The following is a 19,986-nucleotide window of genomic DNA, read 5'->3' on the forward strand; positions in this document are numbered from 1 at the left end:
GGAACTTTGCTTTGTCTTGGCTTCTAGCGGATAAGCCTAATAAGCTTTCATGAGATTAAAATGTTGAAATGGTATTTGCTCGTAATCCCTAGATGCTGCTAGTTTGGTGGTTTATTGAGATTCCACCTTTTGGGTCATAAACTAATCACAGAAAAAAATGGTTGTCATAAAAGTCACAAAATCTCCATGACTTTGATTTGTTTCTTGGTATTTTACGGTTGTTCTCTTTTTAATAGCCTTGCCTTTTGCTTCTTCTTCTTATGTACATATGAGCTAAACCAAACCTCGCAAAACACGCACTCCTTTAAACTTCACCACAAAAGGTGGCTGAACCTTCGGATGCAGAACCCTTTTCAGGAAGCATATAATGGCTTCTTCACATTGAGTGAATTTCACTCTCTCCTTCCTCTTCTTTGATCTTTTTCTCTTCTCAAACAGCAACTCAAACTAATACACTTCTTTTAGGGTTGATGTGTTCAAACCCTTAAACCGCATCTCTCTCTTTTTCACAAGTTTTGCTTTAAATCTTATAGCAGCCACAGAAAGGGTCTATCTTTATCTGTCACTGAACAAAAGATTAGTTAGGCTTAATTTGGTAGAAGAGAATAGTTTTAAGACATGGAAGAGAGAAATGATAATGGTGAGAAACTGGATGAGGTTATGCTACCGGGTTTCAGGTTCCATCCAACAGACGAGGAGCTTGTTGGATTTTATCTAAAGAGAAAGATTCAGCAGAGGCCACTTTCTATTGAGCTCATCAAGCAGCTTGATATCTATAAGTATGATCCTTGGGATCTTCCAAGTAAGAGAACACACACTGGCTTGATTCACGTACAAATTGTTGCACCCTTTTTACTTTATCAAAGTATCTAACAAGGTTTTCATTTTTTATATGGTTGTGATGTGTAGAGTTGGCGACCACTGGGGAGAAAGAGTGGTATTTCTACTGCCCCAGAGACAGAAAGTATAGGAACAGTGCAAGGCCTAATAGGGTAACTAGAGCTGGGTTCTGGAAGGCTACAGGGACGGATCGCCCTATATATTCCTCGGAGGGTTCCAAGTGTATTGGTCTGAAGAAATCCCTAGTGTTCTACAAAGGTAGAGCTGCCAAAGGGATTAAAACTGATTGGATGATGCATGAGTTTAGACTACCTTCTCTCACTAACTCATCCTCATCCCCTAAGAAGTTCATGGACAAGACCATTCCTGCTAACGTGAGTAAAACTTCTAAAACCACTATTTCAAAAACCTCCTTTCATGTCACTCCTTAGGATTATTTGTTATACCTGATGTAGATTATTTTTATGCCTTTAGAATTTGTATAAGATATCAACATTTGTATAAGAACCCTTTTATACTCTCATGTAAAATTCTAATATCATCTTATTTTGGACTCATAAGTTGGTAGACAATATACGAGATAAGAAAAAAAAATTAAAAATAATAAGTGACGAGATGAGAAAATACGAAACAAGGAAATAAAATGAATGGGGATATGAAAGTAGAATTTATTTTTCAAAACTGTAGTCATGTTTTCCCATTTGTTAGTTGATTTGATATTTACAAGGGATCTAAACTGATATAGGAAAAACAGTGGGAGACAATGTTTTTCCAGGTTGCAACAAGTATTTGGCTTACTATTGCTGATAACTTGTTTTTTAACTTGCAGGAAACCTGGGCAATCTGCAGAATCTTCAAGAAAACCAATGCTACAGCACAAAGAGCTCTCTCTCACTCTTGGGTCTCACCCTTACCTGAAACCACCACATCAGATCATATGTTAGCCACTGATAGATATGGCAACCAATTTTCTACAGAAAACATGCCATTGCCAAAGAAAACTAGCTTAGCCAGCCAGTTTTGTACTTTTAATAATAATGACTCACAACATTCAACCACTACTAGTAGAAGCACCCCTTGTCCTATAGATATTCTAGCTTCTTATAACAGACCAATTATTAATCCATTAATGCTTTACAAGCCCTTAGATCTGTTACCCATTTCAAATGGAGACCTTAGCAGTGGCTTAATATTCTCATCTCCTATTGAAACTTCAACAAACTGTGCTAAATCTTCGATGGATGTTTCTTCAATGCTAATGAGTACCTCAACTTCTGTGCTTGGAGAATTTAATAGTAAGACCTCTGAGGGAATGTGCACAAACTTTGGTGGGTTACAGGAGCATAGTAACGGCTACCAAATACCACTACTACGTGAGATGCAAGGAAGCTTTGGCAACCACGACGACAATGTGTTGGTAAAGATTCCTAACGTGAATGTGCCTCGTGTTGGAGACCAACAATCGGAGACAGTGCGATCCATTGGGTTTCCATTCAGTATTGGCGATGCATGGAAGTCAAATGTGCTTTGGGATACTTCATCTTTGTCTTTGTGATACACTTCTACTTATTCTGCAATCGAGGACTGTAGTTTAATTTACATAAATTAGAAGCCATTTCTAACAAGCAGGGATTAGCCAGTATATGAATTGGATTTTTATTTAGCTTTCATGCATGTAGATCTTTTTGTTAGGACTCCGAACCCTTTTAATTTGTAACTCCAGACAAGATATCGGAACTCTAATGTTTGTAGAAAGAATTTTGGAAGCAACGTGGAACTTTCAAAACGCGATGACCTGAGTGAAATTGAAATTTCTATATTCAAATTTTCTTAGTTACTTATTTATTTTTCTTATAAGATTCCAAATTAAAATCTTAGAAATAATTTTAGCTTTCTATCAAGTTATGGACAAAATTTCACATGGTTTGTCCTAAGTTTAAATATAAGAGTCTTATTAAAGGAACTTACAGTTTTGATGACACAAATATTGTTATGTTTTGATGTGTCTAATTGGATGAAGTCTTTAGTAAAAAAAGTTTAAACCAACAATTTTCATGTATTACCACAACGCGTTGGAAGTAAGGGTGGGTAAAAGATCAAATCTATAATAATTTAAAATTCAAATTATATTATTTTAATTTTATTTAAATGAATTTATCCTAAATGTAATTTTTTGGATTTTAAATTCAATTCACTTGGATTTAGATTGGATTATTTTTAGATTTTGAAAATCCAAATTTCAATCCACTTAATTGGATTTAGGTTAAATAATTTTTTGGTTTTGACAATTAAAAATCGTGTCTAAGTCAAGTCAAGGTGACTAGTTTAAAGGTTAACATGAGTTAGTCTTAATCGAAAGTAAGTCAAGTTAGCCCTTGTTAAAGGTTGACCTAAGTCGGTCTCGATCGAAGATGTATTTCAGTTGACCCTTGTCAAATATTGACTCAGGTCGGTCTCCACCGAAAATCAGTCTTCATAGATCTCGTTTGAACATTGGCTTGAGTTTGTCTAGACCAAAGATCAACTCTAGTCAAGCCCACTCGAGTAGGTCAAGGGTGAAGGTCAGGTGAGTCAACGTTTGTCGAAGATCAACTTGTCTCAGTTTTAGTCGAAGGTTGGCCCAAGTTAGTTTCGACTAAAGGTCAACAACCTGTATGTGCCCGGTTAAAAGTAGGGTTGCGTCAACCCAAGTCAAAGGTCGACTTGAGTTGTTGACCTCAACCAACTCAATCAAGATCGAAGGTCGACCATGTCAACCCCGACTGAAGATCGACCCAAGTTGTTCATAGTCGAAGGCCGACTCGAGTCATGCCTAACCAAAGGTCAACCTGAGTCGTCCTTGGTCGAAGGTCGAACATGTTTGGAAGTGGACACAAACACAAATTTGCGACATAAGCATGCACGACATGGTGTTGAATATGCTCCATTCGGCATAACATGACTCAACTGTTGGATATGCCGAAGGGAACACACTCTTCCACTTATACGCATCGAATCAAGTACGCTCATATACTTTTTCAATTTAGTCATATCCTCGTATTTGTGTGTGTGATGATAGGTATTTTCTCTATCAGAGTCAGAAGGTTATACTTGTACATTAGTATTTAGGTATGTGATGCTAAAGATTAAGGGGATTGATTATATGATGGTTGGCCCATATTTTATAATATGATTAGGCTCATGTCTAATTATCATTTTGTTAGGTTCAGGTCTGCCTATAAAGAAGAACGACATTCAAGTAACGAGAGGGAGGCAGATAGTAAAGATTTTAGTGTTTTCTCATTAAAAAGATTAATTGAGCGTAAAGGCTTTAAAAGAGGAATTAATTTAGTGGGGACAAGTAGGAAATGAAAGGGTCGACCTATAGAGTATATGTAGAAAGGATAAGAAAAAGAAAAAACACTGAATGCTTTAGTTGAAGAGTCTCCCTACTTCTTGGCTAGATTATCTTGGCATCAACCATGGGAAAAATAAAATTAGTCTTGTGTCATACCTAATTTTAATATTTTCTACAAGGAGAACATTATCTTGAAAATTTAGAAAAATTTGAAGGACAATGTTATGAAAGAGATGAAGCAAATTTGATTATTCAACCAATTATCATCAAGATGGACATGTTGTTATTAAGGACGTGAAGTTTTGTAAGACACAATAATCAAATTAGAGTTACTTAATGGAAAAGGCATCCTAAGAACCTCTATCATGAAATATTGTCAATTTTTGTTTTATTATAATTGTTTTTATTTTATTTTTATCCATGTATATGTTATTTTACTTAGAAAGTTTTAGTGGAACGATTTCAAAGAGATGTGTACAAATAACGCATTTACACTCTAACAGATGGAGAACAGTTAGAGAGAAGTCAAATAACTCTAGAAAAGTAATTTTTAGAGAGATAGCATGTTTTAAAGAAATGAAACTCGTTTATAAACTTTCTATTTATACTTAACCATTTTAATATTAAAACAAATATTTTAAAAATACTATCAATTCTAATTTATCTTTTCATAGATCTTTACAAATTGACTCAATTAATTTCTTTTCGTTAGTACTTTACAAACGACATTAAAGACATGACATGTGCACTAGTGTAGAAATGGCCTTTAATGTCAAGCTATAACGTCTGACCATCGAAAATCAAATGTAAAAAATGACCGGTGACATTTTTGTAAATAAAACGTCATCATAGAAGTCGATTCTTCCAGTGTCAGACGTCAAATCCTCCTTTAGACATCGAGTCCCCTATATCAGACCTCAAAAAGGTTTGAAAATATCTCTTTCCAATATTAATTTTTTTTAACGACATAGACGTCGAGCCCCCAAATCAGACGTCAAATCCCTCTTTAGACGTCGGGTCCCCCAGATCAAACATAAAAAAGGTCCAAAAATATCTCATTTTAAACGCCAATATTAGTTTTTTTACGACATAGACGTTGGGGCCCCCAAATCAAACGTTAAATCCTTCTTTAGACGTCGGACCCCAGATCATACGTTAAAAAGGTCTGAAAATAAACGTCGGTACCCCCCAGATCAGACGTCAAATCCTCTGTCAGAAGCTGCAAAATCAGAATTGAAAGGTCACTTTTGTAGGCATTAGACGTCAACCATAGCAGGGGCCGACGTCCATACACATTAGACGTCGGATCTAGAGGGGGGCCGACGTCGAATGCCCTTTTAAACCCCAAACACTCAAAATGTGAGCCTCACTTTCTTTCGCGTTTTCGTTTGAGTTTTTGCTTCGTTCGCGTTCACCAGTTATGCGTTTTCTGTCTCGCTGCATTCATCTTCTTCCTCTATTTCGCTCGCCATTAATGTTCTTCCACTTTGCACAATTTAAAATTATTTTTCACTAATTATATTACGTTTGGAACCATTATCTTTCATTTGCACCGATTAAAATTCGTTTTCATTGGCTTTTGGTGCAGTTCTTGGTCGCATTCTAGGACAACTGCGACGGCGATTTTCGAATCGTTATTGTGCGCATTTTTCTCCTCACCCTCACAACGACACCTGTCTACTCCCTCACCTTCACGGCGACAAATTTTTTTTTACAAAAAGCCCATAAATTGACGTTTATTGTTCTTACAACAGACGACAATTAACGTCTGTTATACATGCAACAGACGTGAGTTGATGTCTGTTCAAAGACAACAGACATCAATTTACGTCTCCCAGCATGACGTCGGACATTTAACAGACGTCAAAAGCCTAAAATAACAGACGTTAAAAATTATTTTTGTGTTAGTGGTGTTAGCTCGATCGTAATTATTTTTTTAATTTATTTCTCTTTTTTGTAAAAAAAATTGTTGTCTACATATTAGGTCCTGTGATGTGACACGTGACATTGGCAGTGCTACAGATAGAATAGTGACATGTGTTAGTGTCATTGTCTTGCATTCAATTTAGTTCTTATATATGTCTATCGGATTCAATCGAGTCTCAAATTTTTTTAAATGCAGCAAAGTTATTCCACTCTAAATTGAGACCAAATTTATTATTTATATAAATGTTATACTGATATTTATATTAAAATTAAATTGTTTATTAAATATTTTTGAAATTATTTTTAAAAACAGTCTAACAGATTCCATTTAAATTAATTATTTTTGGGTTAAATATGTTTTTCGTCCCTTAAGTATCACACGATTTTGGGTTTAGTCCATACTTGAAACTTTGATGGTTTTTAGTCCTCATAGTTTTAAAACTCTTAATATTAGTCCTTAAAATTGGACGGCGTTAACTTTTAGTAGATGTGGCAAACGGCGAGGCCACGTCTTATGCCAGCTTGCCTCTTTACTCTTTGTCACGTTGCTTGTGTCGTTCGTCTTCTCCAACAGAGCAGAGCCTCCATCGGACCAGCCGTCGTGTCGAACCTTCCGCTCAGTCCAAGGCGTCGCCGGCGACACCAATCGCCATCGGGACCATTGCCAGCCGCGGCGTTGATTTCTCCCTCCTTGCCTTTTCTCCACGCGAGAGAGAAGCTCTCTCGTTCTCCGCCAATCGCCGCCTGAGAGAGTCGCACGTCCTTTCGTTACGGTTCCACCACCGTCTTCACCGGCCCCGTTAGAAGTGGAAGAAGAAGTGGGTCCACGTCACTCCCTCTTCCTCACCCAGTAACACCAACACCAACAACAACGCTCACGCTCCTGCCAATTCCAACGCTTCCTCTCTTCCCCTCCTGCGCCGGTGGACCCCAACCACTGACGATGACGCTGCTGCCACTGATGAGCCTCCTAGGAGGAAGTTCCGTTACACCCCTGTATGTCTCTCTTTATCCCTGTCTTTTTCTGGTTTACCCTTTTGAATTTTGGGGTGAATATTTAATTGGGGTTTTTAGTATTTGACTGCTATATTTGTTTTCCTCTGAATATCATGCATGTTAAACTATCAACACTAGTGAAGCTTTAAGCTATCATTTTTCTCAGTACTCTGATTCTTTTCTGAGTTCTAACCCCTATTAATGTACCAAAATTAGTCTTGTTCAAAGAATGGAGTCTGATTCAATGGAGTTCAGATTTTCCCTGTGCTATGATGCTTTCGCTGTTCAGATTTTAACACTACTTTTGTTAGGCTGCCTGCATATTTTTTAAATGAATTGGCTTTCGCTCTTAAAAAGAAGTAGTACTCAATTATTGGGGAAAAATATATTCAATATACATTTGAGTTTGTATTTAAGAATGAACTGATTGGACTGCAAACTTACACAAGTGCAAGAAATTTCATCAGTGACGAAGGCTTCCGCAATGCACTCTACTTGATTGATATTAGGCAAAACGACCATGCTGATTCATTTGCCAAAAATCTGTCATACGCACAAGTGATTAAGAAGATCCCATCATTTATAACTGAGATCGAGAATGTTGTTAAGGTAGTTCAATGTTCTTCATAATTGTTTAGTAAACTTATTATCTATGCAGCTGACTAATTTTCCTTGTTCAGTACAGGTGATTTAGGTGGGTAGAAGGGGATGAGTGTAATCACAAAAGGAAGAAAACAGAGAAAAGGAAGTACAGATTAAAGATTAAAGTTTGTGGCTCGCGGAGGCTGGGCTCTCTCAAGCGACGATTGGCGGAGGAACAAGAAAGCTTCTCTCGCGCGTGGAGAAACGGAAAGGAGGGAGAAATCGACGCCGCGGTCAGCAATGGTCCCGGGTGGCGATTGGTGTCGTCGACGACGCCTTGGACTGAGCGGCTAGTCCGATGGAGGCTCTGCTCTACCGGAGAAGACGAACGACATAAGCAACGTGGCAGAGAGTGAAGAGACAAGCTGGCATAAGACGTGGCCTCGCCGTTTGTCACATCTACTAAAAGTTAACGCCGTCCAATTTTAAGGACTAATATTAAGAGTTTTAAAACTATGAGGACTAAAAGCCATCAAAGTTTCGAGTAGGAACTAAACCCAAAATCGTGTGATACTTAAAGGACGAAAAACATATTTAACCCATTATTTTTAATTTTATAAAAAACATAGATTTGTAATACAGTACTTTTAAATACTTTCTTTTTGTGAATGAAACTTAAATTTATTTAATAAATATAATAATATTTATATGATAAATAAAAAAAATATTTTCTAACTAAAAGTAAAATATAAATATAAATAAATACTTTTCGAACTTAAAAATATTAGAATTTAAAATGAAATTATATTAAAAAATAATTTTTTATTACATAATTAAAAAAATAAAAATATATGTAATTTAAATAATTAATATCTACAAATTAAATTTTAATTATTATTATTGTTATAAAAAAAGGTAATTTAATATATAATTTTTTTAATTATTTTAATTTAATATGTTAAAAAGTTAATAATAAAAAAAAAATTTAATAACTTAATTGGTTTTTAAGTAATTTTTTTAGTTTAGTATCGAGTTTTAAAAGTATATACATTTGTAAAATTATATAAATAAAGATTACGTTAAGTTCACACCGATATTGTTTTTTCTCTCTGCTCTACAATGTGTTCTCTTTTTTTCTCTCTTCTCTTCTGTTCCTCTCAACATTAATTAAAAGGAGAAAGTCAATATTACTTTCTGTCATATTCTGGACGTGATATTTCAACGTTAATTAAAAGAGAAACACATCACCTTGCGTGATAGGGGCAATTAATTCACCAAACTCAACCTTTTCTTTCTACTCATCAACTTCCGTACATAATGATAAATTTATTGGTATCTTAAAAAATAATTAAATGATACTCCTTATTGTTTAATGATAACAAAATGTTATATGTTTTTTTCAGATTAACTAGTAATGTGACAGGTCTAAATGCATGTCACGTAATTAATAAATGATGATAAAGACTAATTGTGTAACGTCTGAATGCATGTCACATAATTAATAAATAATGATATAGACTAATTTTATAACCGGCCGATTTAATAAAAAAATTAAAGGAATAATGTTGAAGATGTATTTAAGTAATATATATTAAAATTATTTGAGTGGAGTACCCTACTGGTTCAAAAATTTATGTGTACCAAAATATAGGGATTACAAAAAATAGAGAAATAAGCTAAAATAAGAAAAAACATAGGAAGGAAAAGTCAATGGCAGTCATCTGTAGAGTAACAAGATGTCAAAACTGAAAGCACATAGAAAAAGACAAAACCGGAATTAATCTCCTCCCATTTACAGCACCAGGAAAAAAGAAAAAGAAGAAGATGAAGTAAAAGAAAAATAAAACCTTATTTAAGGTCTCTCTCTTCTTTATATGTCTCTATCTTAAATTCATCTCAACAGATTTTATTAAATAGAAAAGACAAAAGAATAATAATACTTTGAAAACATTCTTTTTATAACATTTTAATATTATCTACATGTGTGATTGGTCCAAAATTATTCTATAATAAAAAATAATAATCATAAACATCAAGTAGACTAATCACAAGTTGTTAAAATATTATAAAAAAATATTGTCAATTGAAAAACATATAATATTACTGACTATATGTTACAACAAAGTACCAACCAAACTTCATCTTCCACAGGTCATTGCTATCAACTTAAGGGATAGAACTTCATTCATACAATTTTTAAAACTTTAGGATTTAATGTATACACTTTTAAAACCGAATACTAAACTGAAAAAAACTTCTTAACATAGGAAACCATGTAAGCTTATTAAGCCTAAAAAATAACAATCTAATATCTATAAAAATAATAAATTTGATTTTAATTTGAATAGGGATAACATTGTTCCATTTTTAAAAAAATTACAACTGAATGTGTCACATGTCACACCACAAGACGTGACACGTGGACAACAAAAAGTTTTAGAAAAACTATTAATTTAAAAGAAAAATAAGAATCGACACATGTCTTTAATGCCATTTGTAAGGTATTATTAGAAAGACCTAATTGAGTCAATTTTTCAAAAATTAAAAATTGATTGAAATAAAATTAAAATTAAAAGTGGGGATCTACTTGCAACTTTTCAAACAAAATACAGACAAAAGGAATAATTAGGCCTATATTTTAAAAAAATTAATATATTTTCATATTTAAAAAAAGTTCATGGGTTAGTCCAGATCCATAAAACTTTTTGTGGATATTTTGATCAATGTGAACATTTTCAACAAGGACTTTTTTTTATCTTGTGGGCTTTCTTTTACCACATTTCACGTCGATCAAGGTCAACCCTTGTGGAGTGGACCAAATTAACAAGTTTAGTAATTTGTTTTTATACTTTTATCCAAAAATGTCTCTCTATATTATATATTCAAGTTTATTTTTTGGGTTTAACTATGTTTTTGTCCTTAAATCATAATGTGATTTTAGTTTACGTTCCTATCTCAAACTTTAATTTTGTTAGGTCCACATATTTAAGAGATGCATTGATGTAGTCTTTAATAAATCATGTTGACCTTTTAAGACATTGACAAGAAAGAAACTTGTGAACCGCATCCAATATGATTTATTGTTTGTCACATCAAAAAATAGTTAGTGTTATTAGACGAAAAAGACTACATGTATGCATTTCTTAAATAAAGGACATAACTAGAGCAAAGTTTAAAATAACGATAAAAACTAAAATCTTGTTATAATTTAAAAAAGACATAAATTAACCCTAAAATTTTAGATGTTAGACCAATATTAGTGTTAAGTATAATTCTTAAGGTTGTGTTCGTTTGTGAAGAATGTACTATTGAGCATGATTTGCATAGATGGATTATGAAACAAAGTCACATTCGCTTGTAGGGATTTAAGAGGAGGAAAATCATCGCTGAAGTGCCAAGATTTGGAATAATTTTTTAATAATTGACATGTTTACCCTCATCCCATTTGATAATTACCAATCAAAGTTTGAGCTGTAATCAATTCAGGATAATGAAAGTTTGAAGACGAAGATCATGGTGTGAGGTTGAAGATGAAGAACATGAAGTTGTATTTGAATCTAAGAGAACGTATCCAGATTACGTTAAGCTGTATCCGGATTCAAGGGCACATATTCGAATCCAAGACCAACGTATCTAAATCCTCCTTAAAAGTTATTTAAATACAAAGTTATTTTATTTTCATAATTAATTTTTATTTTATTTCCTCTTATAATATTTTTTTACAAATATTACATTTTTTAAAAATTAAAATTTTATCTATAATTATTTCACTTTATTTAAATACAAATTTATTTTATTTTCATAATTAATTTTGATCTTTTTTATTCTATAAAATTTTTAACAAATATTTAGATTATTAATAAATATTATTTTATATTATTTTTACCACTAATGATATTTTAATACTCTTCATTTTCTATTAATTAAAATAATTTATTTTATTTGTGACATCCATCAAATCATACACAAACTTTTTCAAATTTCATTTTTAAATTCAAATCATATTCTAGTTTCTTAAAAAAATTAACACTCAACTCCTCTCATGTTCAATGTATTCCTTCTCTCTCAAATCCATCCACAAAAGGAACCACGCTAAGAGAGCACCCGTCCCTCTCGTACACCTTCATAACTACGATAAATTAGTGTTATTAGATTTGTCAAAGTTAGCCCACAAGATGATTTTATATTTTTTTTTTTTCGAAGTAGTGTGATTTGAAAGTGCAATGGAGTGATATTTCCATGTACCGGCACACAGAGTTTACACAGTCCATTCCCACAGAGATAAGTTTCTTTGATTGCGACATCGAGCTCACCCTCTTTATTTATCAGCGTAAGAATCGAATTCACATCTTCATATAATGCAATAATTTTCTGACCAATTGGTTGCAGCATAATTTTTCTGAATTAAGCATGTGTGGAGGTGCTATCATCGTTGAATTCCTTCCTAGAACAGGTCACAAATTAATCAGTGCCTTCCTGTGGCCGGAGCTTGACTTGTACGATTTGAGTAATAGAGAATGTTCATGTATCCTTGAAAACGACGAGACGTTGCTTCGTTTCGTTAAGCGCACTCGGATAGCATCGCAATCCGAGTGCTGTTTTAGCTGCACCCCTCTGAACCCACACTCCTACCTCTCCTCCATCAACAAATTTCAGTCTCACCAACACACTGGGTACCTTTTCTTCTTTACTCTTCTATTTTTTAAATTTTAATTTCAATAGACTTGGATTCTATCTTGTTTAACGTAAACATCAAAACCTCTCTTACATACTATTAAAATTAACTAAAATTATGATACAAGAATTAAGAATTAAGACTCTATTTTAATGGGGGTAATGGTAGGTGAGCTTTTAACACGAACAGGGATACAAGGGATCTAGAATATAAAGGAATACTTTTTCAAATCTAATCTAAATTCAATGTATATTCATTTTAATTATAATAAATTATATTAATTTTTTTTAAGAGAGATTCAATCCGGTTTCACTTGAACTCGAACCAACTTAATCATTGAAGTTATCTACAATGAAATTTTTTTTTTTTTTTTATTTCGATCCCTTTGACTCCTTCCGCATTTGTTTGCGACCCTGAGTGCCCAAATGGAAACTAAACGCTTGAACTTTGATGATGCACCTTGATACACAAATAAAACAAGTTAATGTGTATACAGAGAAGGTGGAGTAATTCATACAATAAATGCAATAGTATAAAAAACAATAAGTAGAACATTTAAGTACATCAATACTACTAGGTTGTAAGATCAGCGTTTTCTTTCTCATTGTACATAATCTGTAATACGGTGATAGGTGGTCTCTGAATGCTGAAATATCAAACAAAGGGAGGGAGAACCATTGCAACAATTCAGGGAAAAGGAAGTTGTGTGATCGCAATGTGAATCTTGCAGATAATTTAGAATATTGTCCGCCAACACTGACAAAAGGTTCGGATGAAGAGGATAGCTATGAGATATCAGATACAAGTTCAGATTCAAGTTTAGATTCTAGTTCAGATTCTGAAACGTACTCGGGCCCCTCATGATCTAGTTTTTAGTGTTTCTAAATAGTGAAATAGTATCCCATTTCCTCTTTGCTATGATGCAATGAACGTGTTTCTAAGTTTAATATCTGCATAGTACATAGTCATGCTTGTAGCCCTACTGAGCCACTTCAGAACGTTGGAAACTGTTTTTCATGTATGCTCCGATACTTTTTTTAATCGAACAAAGAAAGGTCAAAGCTAAGTTTAAAGCATAAAGAATGATCAAGTGTCTTTCTGGTTTTTGTATTGGTTAAATTCATTGTTGGTATGTCACTTATCCTTTAATGTAATTACGTAGGTAAGCAAATGGAAGCTGTTGGTATCAACTATCGATTTTCTTATATCTCAAAATATGGATTTTGTTCAAAGATCGATAATATGAAGATATGTTAAAATGAGTAATGACAAAATCCTCCTATATTTAGTTATTTGCCAATGACTAGGTTTCTTATAGTTATCTACATCAAACACATGGAGAAGTATATGTCAAAATCTTGTTTTGTTTGTTAGGTCAATTTTATACATGTCTATATTATTTTTTCTCTTTTCCTCTTGGGAATATTTCTCTAACACATCAAACATGAGAATATAGTTCACCTTTTTCAGAAATCTTTCTTGATACCTTAAAAAAAGGACTCCCTATACTAGTGAGAGAGTGAAAAGAAAATGAAACTAGTATAGCAACTATGCAGAGCGAAGGAAAGTTGGCCAGAGTGTACGTTTGCGCTAGAGTGGTGAAATGTGAGCATGAATGGAAAGAGAGCAGTCGCTTGTTATGATCATGCTTCTTCGTGGCATGTGTGCGAAGAGATGACGGAAAAGAAATGGAAAAAGGACAGGGAGGTAGAGATACATAATGTCAAAGAATGAATGGCAAAATATTTGCAATTATATATTTATTTGTAATAGTTATTCTGTTAATTAGGATAATAAGCTGTAGTTAATGTATATATTGCAGTTTAGCTTATTTAGTGGGTTGAAAATCAGTTTGACAGATTGTAATCATGTGTATTTATATGAAAATTCTCCAGCAAGAGGAGACACAATTTTTGGTTCAATCTTCTTTGAGTTTAACACATAATTCATGCAAATCTCCTTTAAAATGTGAAAATTATTCTTATCATTTACACATAGGGCGCTACCTTAAAATCAAAGGATTGACAGGTTTGCCTTCAAGAACAAATTCATTCCTTCCTTTCCAGATAGACCAACAAATGCTTCCTACCTGAGCCGATATTTGGTTGGCATTTTCTGGATATACCCTTTGAATCTCCATCAGTTTATGCCAAAGCCAAAGTTGAAAGCTTTGAACTTCTTTAACATCAACGCACCACTGGAAATCACTTCCAAACCAAAGGGGTCGTGTCCATGGACAAAACAGGAACACATGTTCAACAGTTTCAGGCTCCGTTCCACATATGGGGCAGAGCGGACTAAGTACAAGCTTTCTCCTGAAAAGATATTCAAAAGTTGGCAAATCATCCTGACAAATATTCCACATCAGTACTTTAACATTCAGAGGAGCTGCAATGCTACAAATTGCCAACCATAGCCTCTGTGATACACCGTGATAACTGCTGTTAGCTTCATGCTGCTTCATCTCTGGTGCCTCACAAATTTCCTTGCGATGTGATACACGGATTCTTTTGGGCAAAGGCTGAAAACTTTCTTGCAGATCAGCCTTGGAAACTTCACTATGTGCTCTTTTCGGAAACCAAGGATTTATGAACCGAATATCTTGCATGTTTGTTTTTTGCTTGTGAACATGAACCCCCATCCATTTAATGGTTCCTTTCTTGGTTCTGCATGAATGTGAAAAGACTCTTGGTCCCACGTATGAAACCTCAACATGGTTCCACCCATCCTCCCCATACACACTTTCCAATCCACCATTGTAGGACTTTAGCAGCACATCGGACAAGAATATATGATATGTGATTAATTTTGATTGCACAGTGAAATGGCAATGCAGCTTTTGAATGCCATTGCTGAGAAAGTGGAATCTTGACATGGGAAAACTGCCTTGCTTGTCTAAAACTCCAACAACAGCTAGAGTCATCCTTGGAAATTTGTTACGAAACCAGAAAGACAGGGATGGTCCCCTAGTACAATGATCAAACCATTCTGGTAACCTTGTTCCTGGAAGGGAAAAATCTGTTCCCCCACCCTCATGTAATTTCTGTTAGCCACAATATGTAGAAAAAACATCGTGAGTTTTAACAGTTAACAACATGCATTTGACAACTGCGGTTGTGAGATTAATAAAGAGAGTAAGAAACCTTACCTGATTCAACAACATGTTTTGAGACTCATGAGACAATAATGTGCAGTTTATTGCCGACAGATATTTTATCTTAGGAGGAACCACTCTGATTTCTTGAAGCTCCTTGCAGTTGTCCAAAACTAGATTCTTTAGAAAGCGACATTGGCTGATGCATTCAGGAAGAACTTTGAAAGCACAGCCAGTTAGAACTAAGAACTCTACATTGGGGAAGCTGGTGGGTGTCAAATCATTGTAGTTTAACCTAAAATCTCTCAAAGACTCAGACGAAGCCAATCTTACTTGTTCTTCACTTTTACCAAGGATCAAATTTACATATCTTCCACATTTTACAGCTGTCAATCTCTCAAGTTTTGGTAACATCAAAATATTTATTGGGATCTGATTAAGCCTCTTGCACTTGTCTAGTACTAAATATTTAAGCCCAGTGAGTTTCCTAAACGAATATGGCAATTGTTCAATAGCAGTTCCACAAAGGTCAAGATTTTTCATATGTTTCATTTCTTCTGATATGTTTGGCAAACGCTGGAGGCTTGAACATTTTCTGAGAGACAGATATTCAAGTGATGTTAACTTGAAGCTATGGGGAAGAGTCCTTAGACTGGTGCATCCAATAGCAGTGAACCATGTTAGTTTGTCAAGAAGTCCGATGGAATTATGAACTTCTACTAAATTCTTGCAGTTATCAAGACAAAGCTTTCTTAAATTTTTGGCTCCAGACATGTCAGGTGCCTGTTTTATGAATCTGCAACCTCTTAAAACCATTTCACTCAAAGACTCGAACTTCTGGTAAGCCAAACTAAAAATAATTAGTTTTGGAAATTTCCACATGCTGTTTATGAATATAAATATATAAAACAAACAAAATATTTCAAGAAAGATATCAATTGTGCATACCATGAGGTTGAGTTGTTTGCCCAATATATTGCGACTCATAGACAAGTCTAACATAACAAGTCTCCTTGGATCATATTCAGGTGGCAGAGACTGTGTAGGATATCCCCGCCACTTTAGTACTCTCAAACTACTTGGGAGATATTCAGGGCCTCTAGAAAAGTCAGCATTTTCAATAGTTAGCATTTTTAAGTTTGTCATCTTCTTGAGCTCACTTCCATTCCATAGAACTTCCCTATTCTTTGGCAAGTGTAGCATGACTACTTCAATTGTATCACTTCCCTTTTCGGTCAAAAGAATATAAGCAAGTTATTAGTTGTCGAGAATATCATGTACAAATTTAGACAAGTTTCCAAGTCGTAAAGCAAATTGTCCAATTATTAACCAATTTTATGAATACACCTTCAAAAAATAAGTTAAGAATCATGGCCCTATAGCATACTTGTCAAAAAAAAATTGCCTAAGTGATTGAATGACTATTAGAAATTAACATACTGCAGATCAGATTTTATGCTATTCTTTAGGAAAATAAAAGTCATGTTGACTGATAAAGTTGCTTTATCTGCTATTTTTTAGGCACTAGTTTGTTAGTTGTTATGCTAGCATAGCATCTTTCTTTCAGTTATTTGCTGTATAGAAACCTGCAATGTTGCTTATTAAAATACGCATTCTGCAGTCCGTATCTTATAGTTCCGCTCATTCCAGCAGTCTATATTTTCAAATAACCAACAAATTGGTATCAAGAGCTATCATATTATGAGACCTGAAAAATGGAAGCTGAAATAAGTTTCTCCCTAGTTGCTCCTCCTATTCTTGATGGAGAAAGCTAGGACCGATGGGCCATGAAAATGGAAAACTACCTAGAGACTTTGGATCTTTAGGAAGCCGTGAAAGAGGATTATAATGTTCCTTTTACCTCAAGAATTCAATAAGTTGAAAGTTTAAGTTTTTCATGGTTATTTGGATAATGATTGGGCATGTGTTGATGACATGAGAAGCCCCTCTGGTTACTGATTCTCATGGTGTTCAGTTATAGCCCAATCAACAGCGGATGCTGCTGCTGCTCTAAATAGAACTCTTTGGACAATGAAAATCATGACAGATTTTCATATGGAACAAGAAGATAGCAGTGGACAACCAGGCTGCAATTTCAATTGCCAACAATCCAGTTTTTCATGGCAAAACAAAGCATTTTAAGACAGCTTTTTCTTCTAAGAGAGGTTCAAAGAGGACAAGTGATGCTAATCTACTATAAAACAGAAAATCAAGTAGCAGATATCCTAACCAAGGCACTTCCAAAATCCAAATTTGAATTCTTTAGGCAAAAACTTGGAGTTTGCAGTTTCAAAGTCTAGGAGGAATGTTGATTGAATGACTATTGGAAATTAACAACGTGAAAATCAGATTTTATGCTATTTTTTAGGAAAATAAAAGTCGAGTTGACTGATAGGATAAAGTTGTTTTATCTGCTATTTTTTAGGCACTAGTTTGCTAGTTGTTATGCTATCATCTTTCTGTCAGTTATTTGCTGTATAAAAACCTGCAATGTTGCTCAATAAAATACGTACACTACAGTCTATATGTTATAGTTTCACTCATTCCAGCATTCTATATTTTCAAATAACCAACAGAAAAACATAACAGTACACGTACCTTGTCATTTTCTAAAACATCAACAATATCCTCATAAAGCCATAATCTACTGCGTTTTCCAGGCTCTGATGGTGATTCTTGCCTTACTATTTCTCTGCCCATGTCCTCTACCAAGTTATGCATTTGCACAAAACCATATTGATCGATTTTTATGAGAGATTTATCTACCAACATGCGAATAACATACTCGGGTGAGAAACCACGACTTTGGAGCAATAAATTTATGACATCTTTCAAATGGTAGCCTCTAAAGAAACAAGCCATGTCAAGGAAAACTTCCTTTTCATTTCCCTTCAAACCATCATAGCTTACTTTTAGTTTTTCTTGAATATCTTCATCTGGAATTCTTTCAATGGTATCTAATGCGGCTTCCCATTCAGACATTGTTATACCATTCAAGTTAGAACCTATTATTTCTAAAGCCAATGGAAGGCCATTGCAATGAAATACTGCACGCTTAGAGATATCCAAGTAACCTGGACCAACTTCATTGCTTTTAAAAGCATGCCAACTAAACAACTCAAGAGCTTCTTTATCATCCAACCCTTTGGCTTCGTATGTTCTTTCAACACCATGTACTCGTAAAAAACGTCTGTTCCTTGTCGTGACAATGATTTTGCTGCCATCACCAAACCAGGAAGGATCACCAGCAAGTGCCTTTAATTGCTCCAATTTATCAACATCATCAAGAATCAAAAGAACTTTCTTTCTTTGAAACTTGCTTTTCATAACTGCCATTCCCCTATTAATACTCCCCAACTTGATACTTTTCTCGCCAACCATTTCAGAAAGTACTGTCTCCTGAAGTTGTACTAAGTCATACTTCATTGATTTTTGTCTAATATCACCAAGGAAACACTGAACATCAAATTGATCAGCAATGGCATTGTACACTGCACATGCAATTGCAGTCTTACCTATTCCCCCGATTCCAAAAATCCCAACCATGCTTACTCCCCGATTAGATCCAACATCCAAAAGTAACTTCACTTCTTGCACTCTAGACTCCAATCCAATTGGATAATTAGCCACGTGTAAAGGGCTACGATTTATCTTTTTGGAAACCTCTTCAACAATTGTCCGAATAAGTTCATGTTCATACCTACCCAAATACAAAATACATATAAAGTTACCAAAATGCATCAAATTCTTGCCCAGTTTCTTTCACAAATTCAAATCTCAGTATATCTTTGTGAAGGATTATATTATGACTTATGAACTTCTTTTCCTGAATTTTTGTTTCCCGATTATATTGAAGGATATCAGAAAACTAAAAGAAAGAAAAAAAAGAACAACAGAATCAACATTTGTAAGAATCAAAAACAGCTGAGTACCCTTGTTTGAGCTTGAAATGCGAACCGGACAAACCAGCAGCTACTTGAAGAGCCAGCTTCCATTTTTGCAGCTTCTCCTGGTCATTCTTGAATCTTTCTTCATGCTTGGCCAATGCTTTCCCATAAGAACCCTTCTGAAACCGCACAGAAGATGGAGTAACCCCGTAAAACACTGGCCAAACCAATCGCCCCTTTCTCATTATGCACTCAAGGATCACGACAAGTTCTTCAAGACAGTAAGTTGAGTCAGCATAATTTTCAGAGAAAACAACAATGGCAATTCTAGACTGCTCAATAGCCTTGAAAAGAGCAGGTCTAATCTCTTCCCCTTTTCTAAGCCCCTCATCATCTATGAAGGTGTGAATTCCCCTGTCACAAAGAGACTTGTATAGGTTGCCAGTGAAGCCACTTCGAGTGTCATCGCCTCTGAAACTGAGGAACACATCATGGGTCCCTTCACAAGTGGAAGAAGAAGAAGAAGAACGTGATGATGATGGTAGCTGTGTCATGATGGTACCTATGTAACACCCTTTACTTTCAGAAGTAAAAAACGGAACTTGTTGTGAAGATTGTGAAGGAATCGGTAGGTGCTGTAATGGGTCAA

At 34.6% G+C, this 19,986-nt stretch overlaps 3 protein-coding genes across 4 annotated transcripts; 2 read left to right on the top strand and 1 right to left on the bottom strand.

The window, feature by feature from the left end:
* The first annotated feature begins 293 nt into the window (after positions 1 to 293).
* Positions 294 to 2,612, top strand: LOC108340698 (protein FEZ). Its single transcript, XM_052868851.1, has 3 exons — positions 294 to 802; positions 910 to 1,214; positions 1,670 to 2,612. Exons 1-3 carry the CDS (start codon positions 619 to 621, stop codon positions 2,393 to 2,395), a joined length of 1,215 nt encoding a protein of 404 aa, XP_052724811.1. The 5' UTR covers positions 294 to 618; the 3' UTR covers positions 2,396 to 2,612.
* Positions 2,613 to 11,741: 9,129 nt separating this feature from the next.
* LOC108319983 (uncharacterized) lies at positions 11,742 to 13,436 on the top strand. The gene is made up of 3 exons (XM_017551324.2): positions 11,742 to 12,011; positions 12,135 to 12,354; positions 12,989 to 13,436. Exons 1-3 carry the CDS (start codon positions 11,921 to 11,923, stop codon positions 13,218 to 13,220), a joined length of 543 nt encoding a protein of 180 aa, XP_017406813.1. The 5' UTR covers positions 11,742 to 11,920; the 3' UTR covers positions 13,221 to 13,436.
* A 747-nt stretch (positions 13,437 to 14,183) lies between these two features.
* LOC108319971 (TMV resistance protein N) lies at positions 14,184 to 19,986 on the bottom strand. Of its 2 annotated transcripts, XM_017551313.2 has the most exons (5): positions 19,383 to 19,986; positions 18,049 to 19,150; positions 16,399 to 16,677; positions 15,505 to 16,287; positions 14,185 to 15,399 (listed from the first exon to the last, which is right to left on the bottom strand). In XM_017551313.2, the coding sequence occupies exons 1-5, from the start codon at positions 19,889 to 19,891 to the stop codon at positions 14,359 to 14,361; spliced, it is 3,714 nt and encodes a 1,237-aa protein (XP_017406802.1). In that variant the 5' UTR covers positions 19,892 to 19,986; the 3' UTR covers positions 14,185 to 14,358. The 2 variants fall into 2 exon arrangements, with proteins under 2 accessions (XP_017406793.1, XP_017406802.1); XM_017551304.2 differs by having other exon boundaries at positions 14,184 to 15,399; positions 15,505 to 16,677.

The sequence above is a fragment of the Vigna angularis genome, chromosome 1 (assembly GCF_016808095.1).
Source record: "Vigna angularis cultivar LongXiaoDou No.4 chromosome 1, ASM1680809v1, whole genome shotgun sequence".
In the NCBI taxonomy this organism is placed as follows: domain Eukaryota; kingdom Viridiplantae; phylum Streptophyta; class Magnoliopsida; order Fabales; family Fabaceae; genus Vigna; species Vigna angularis.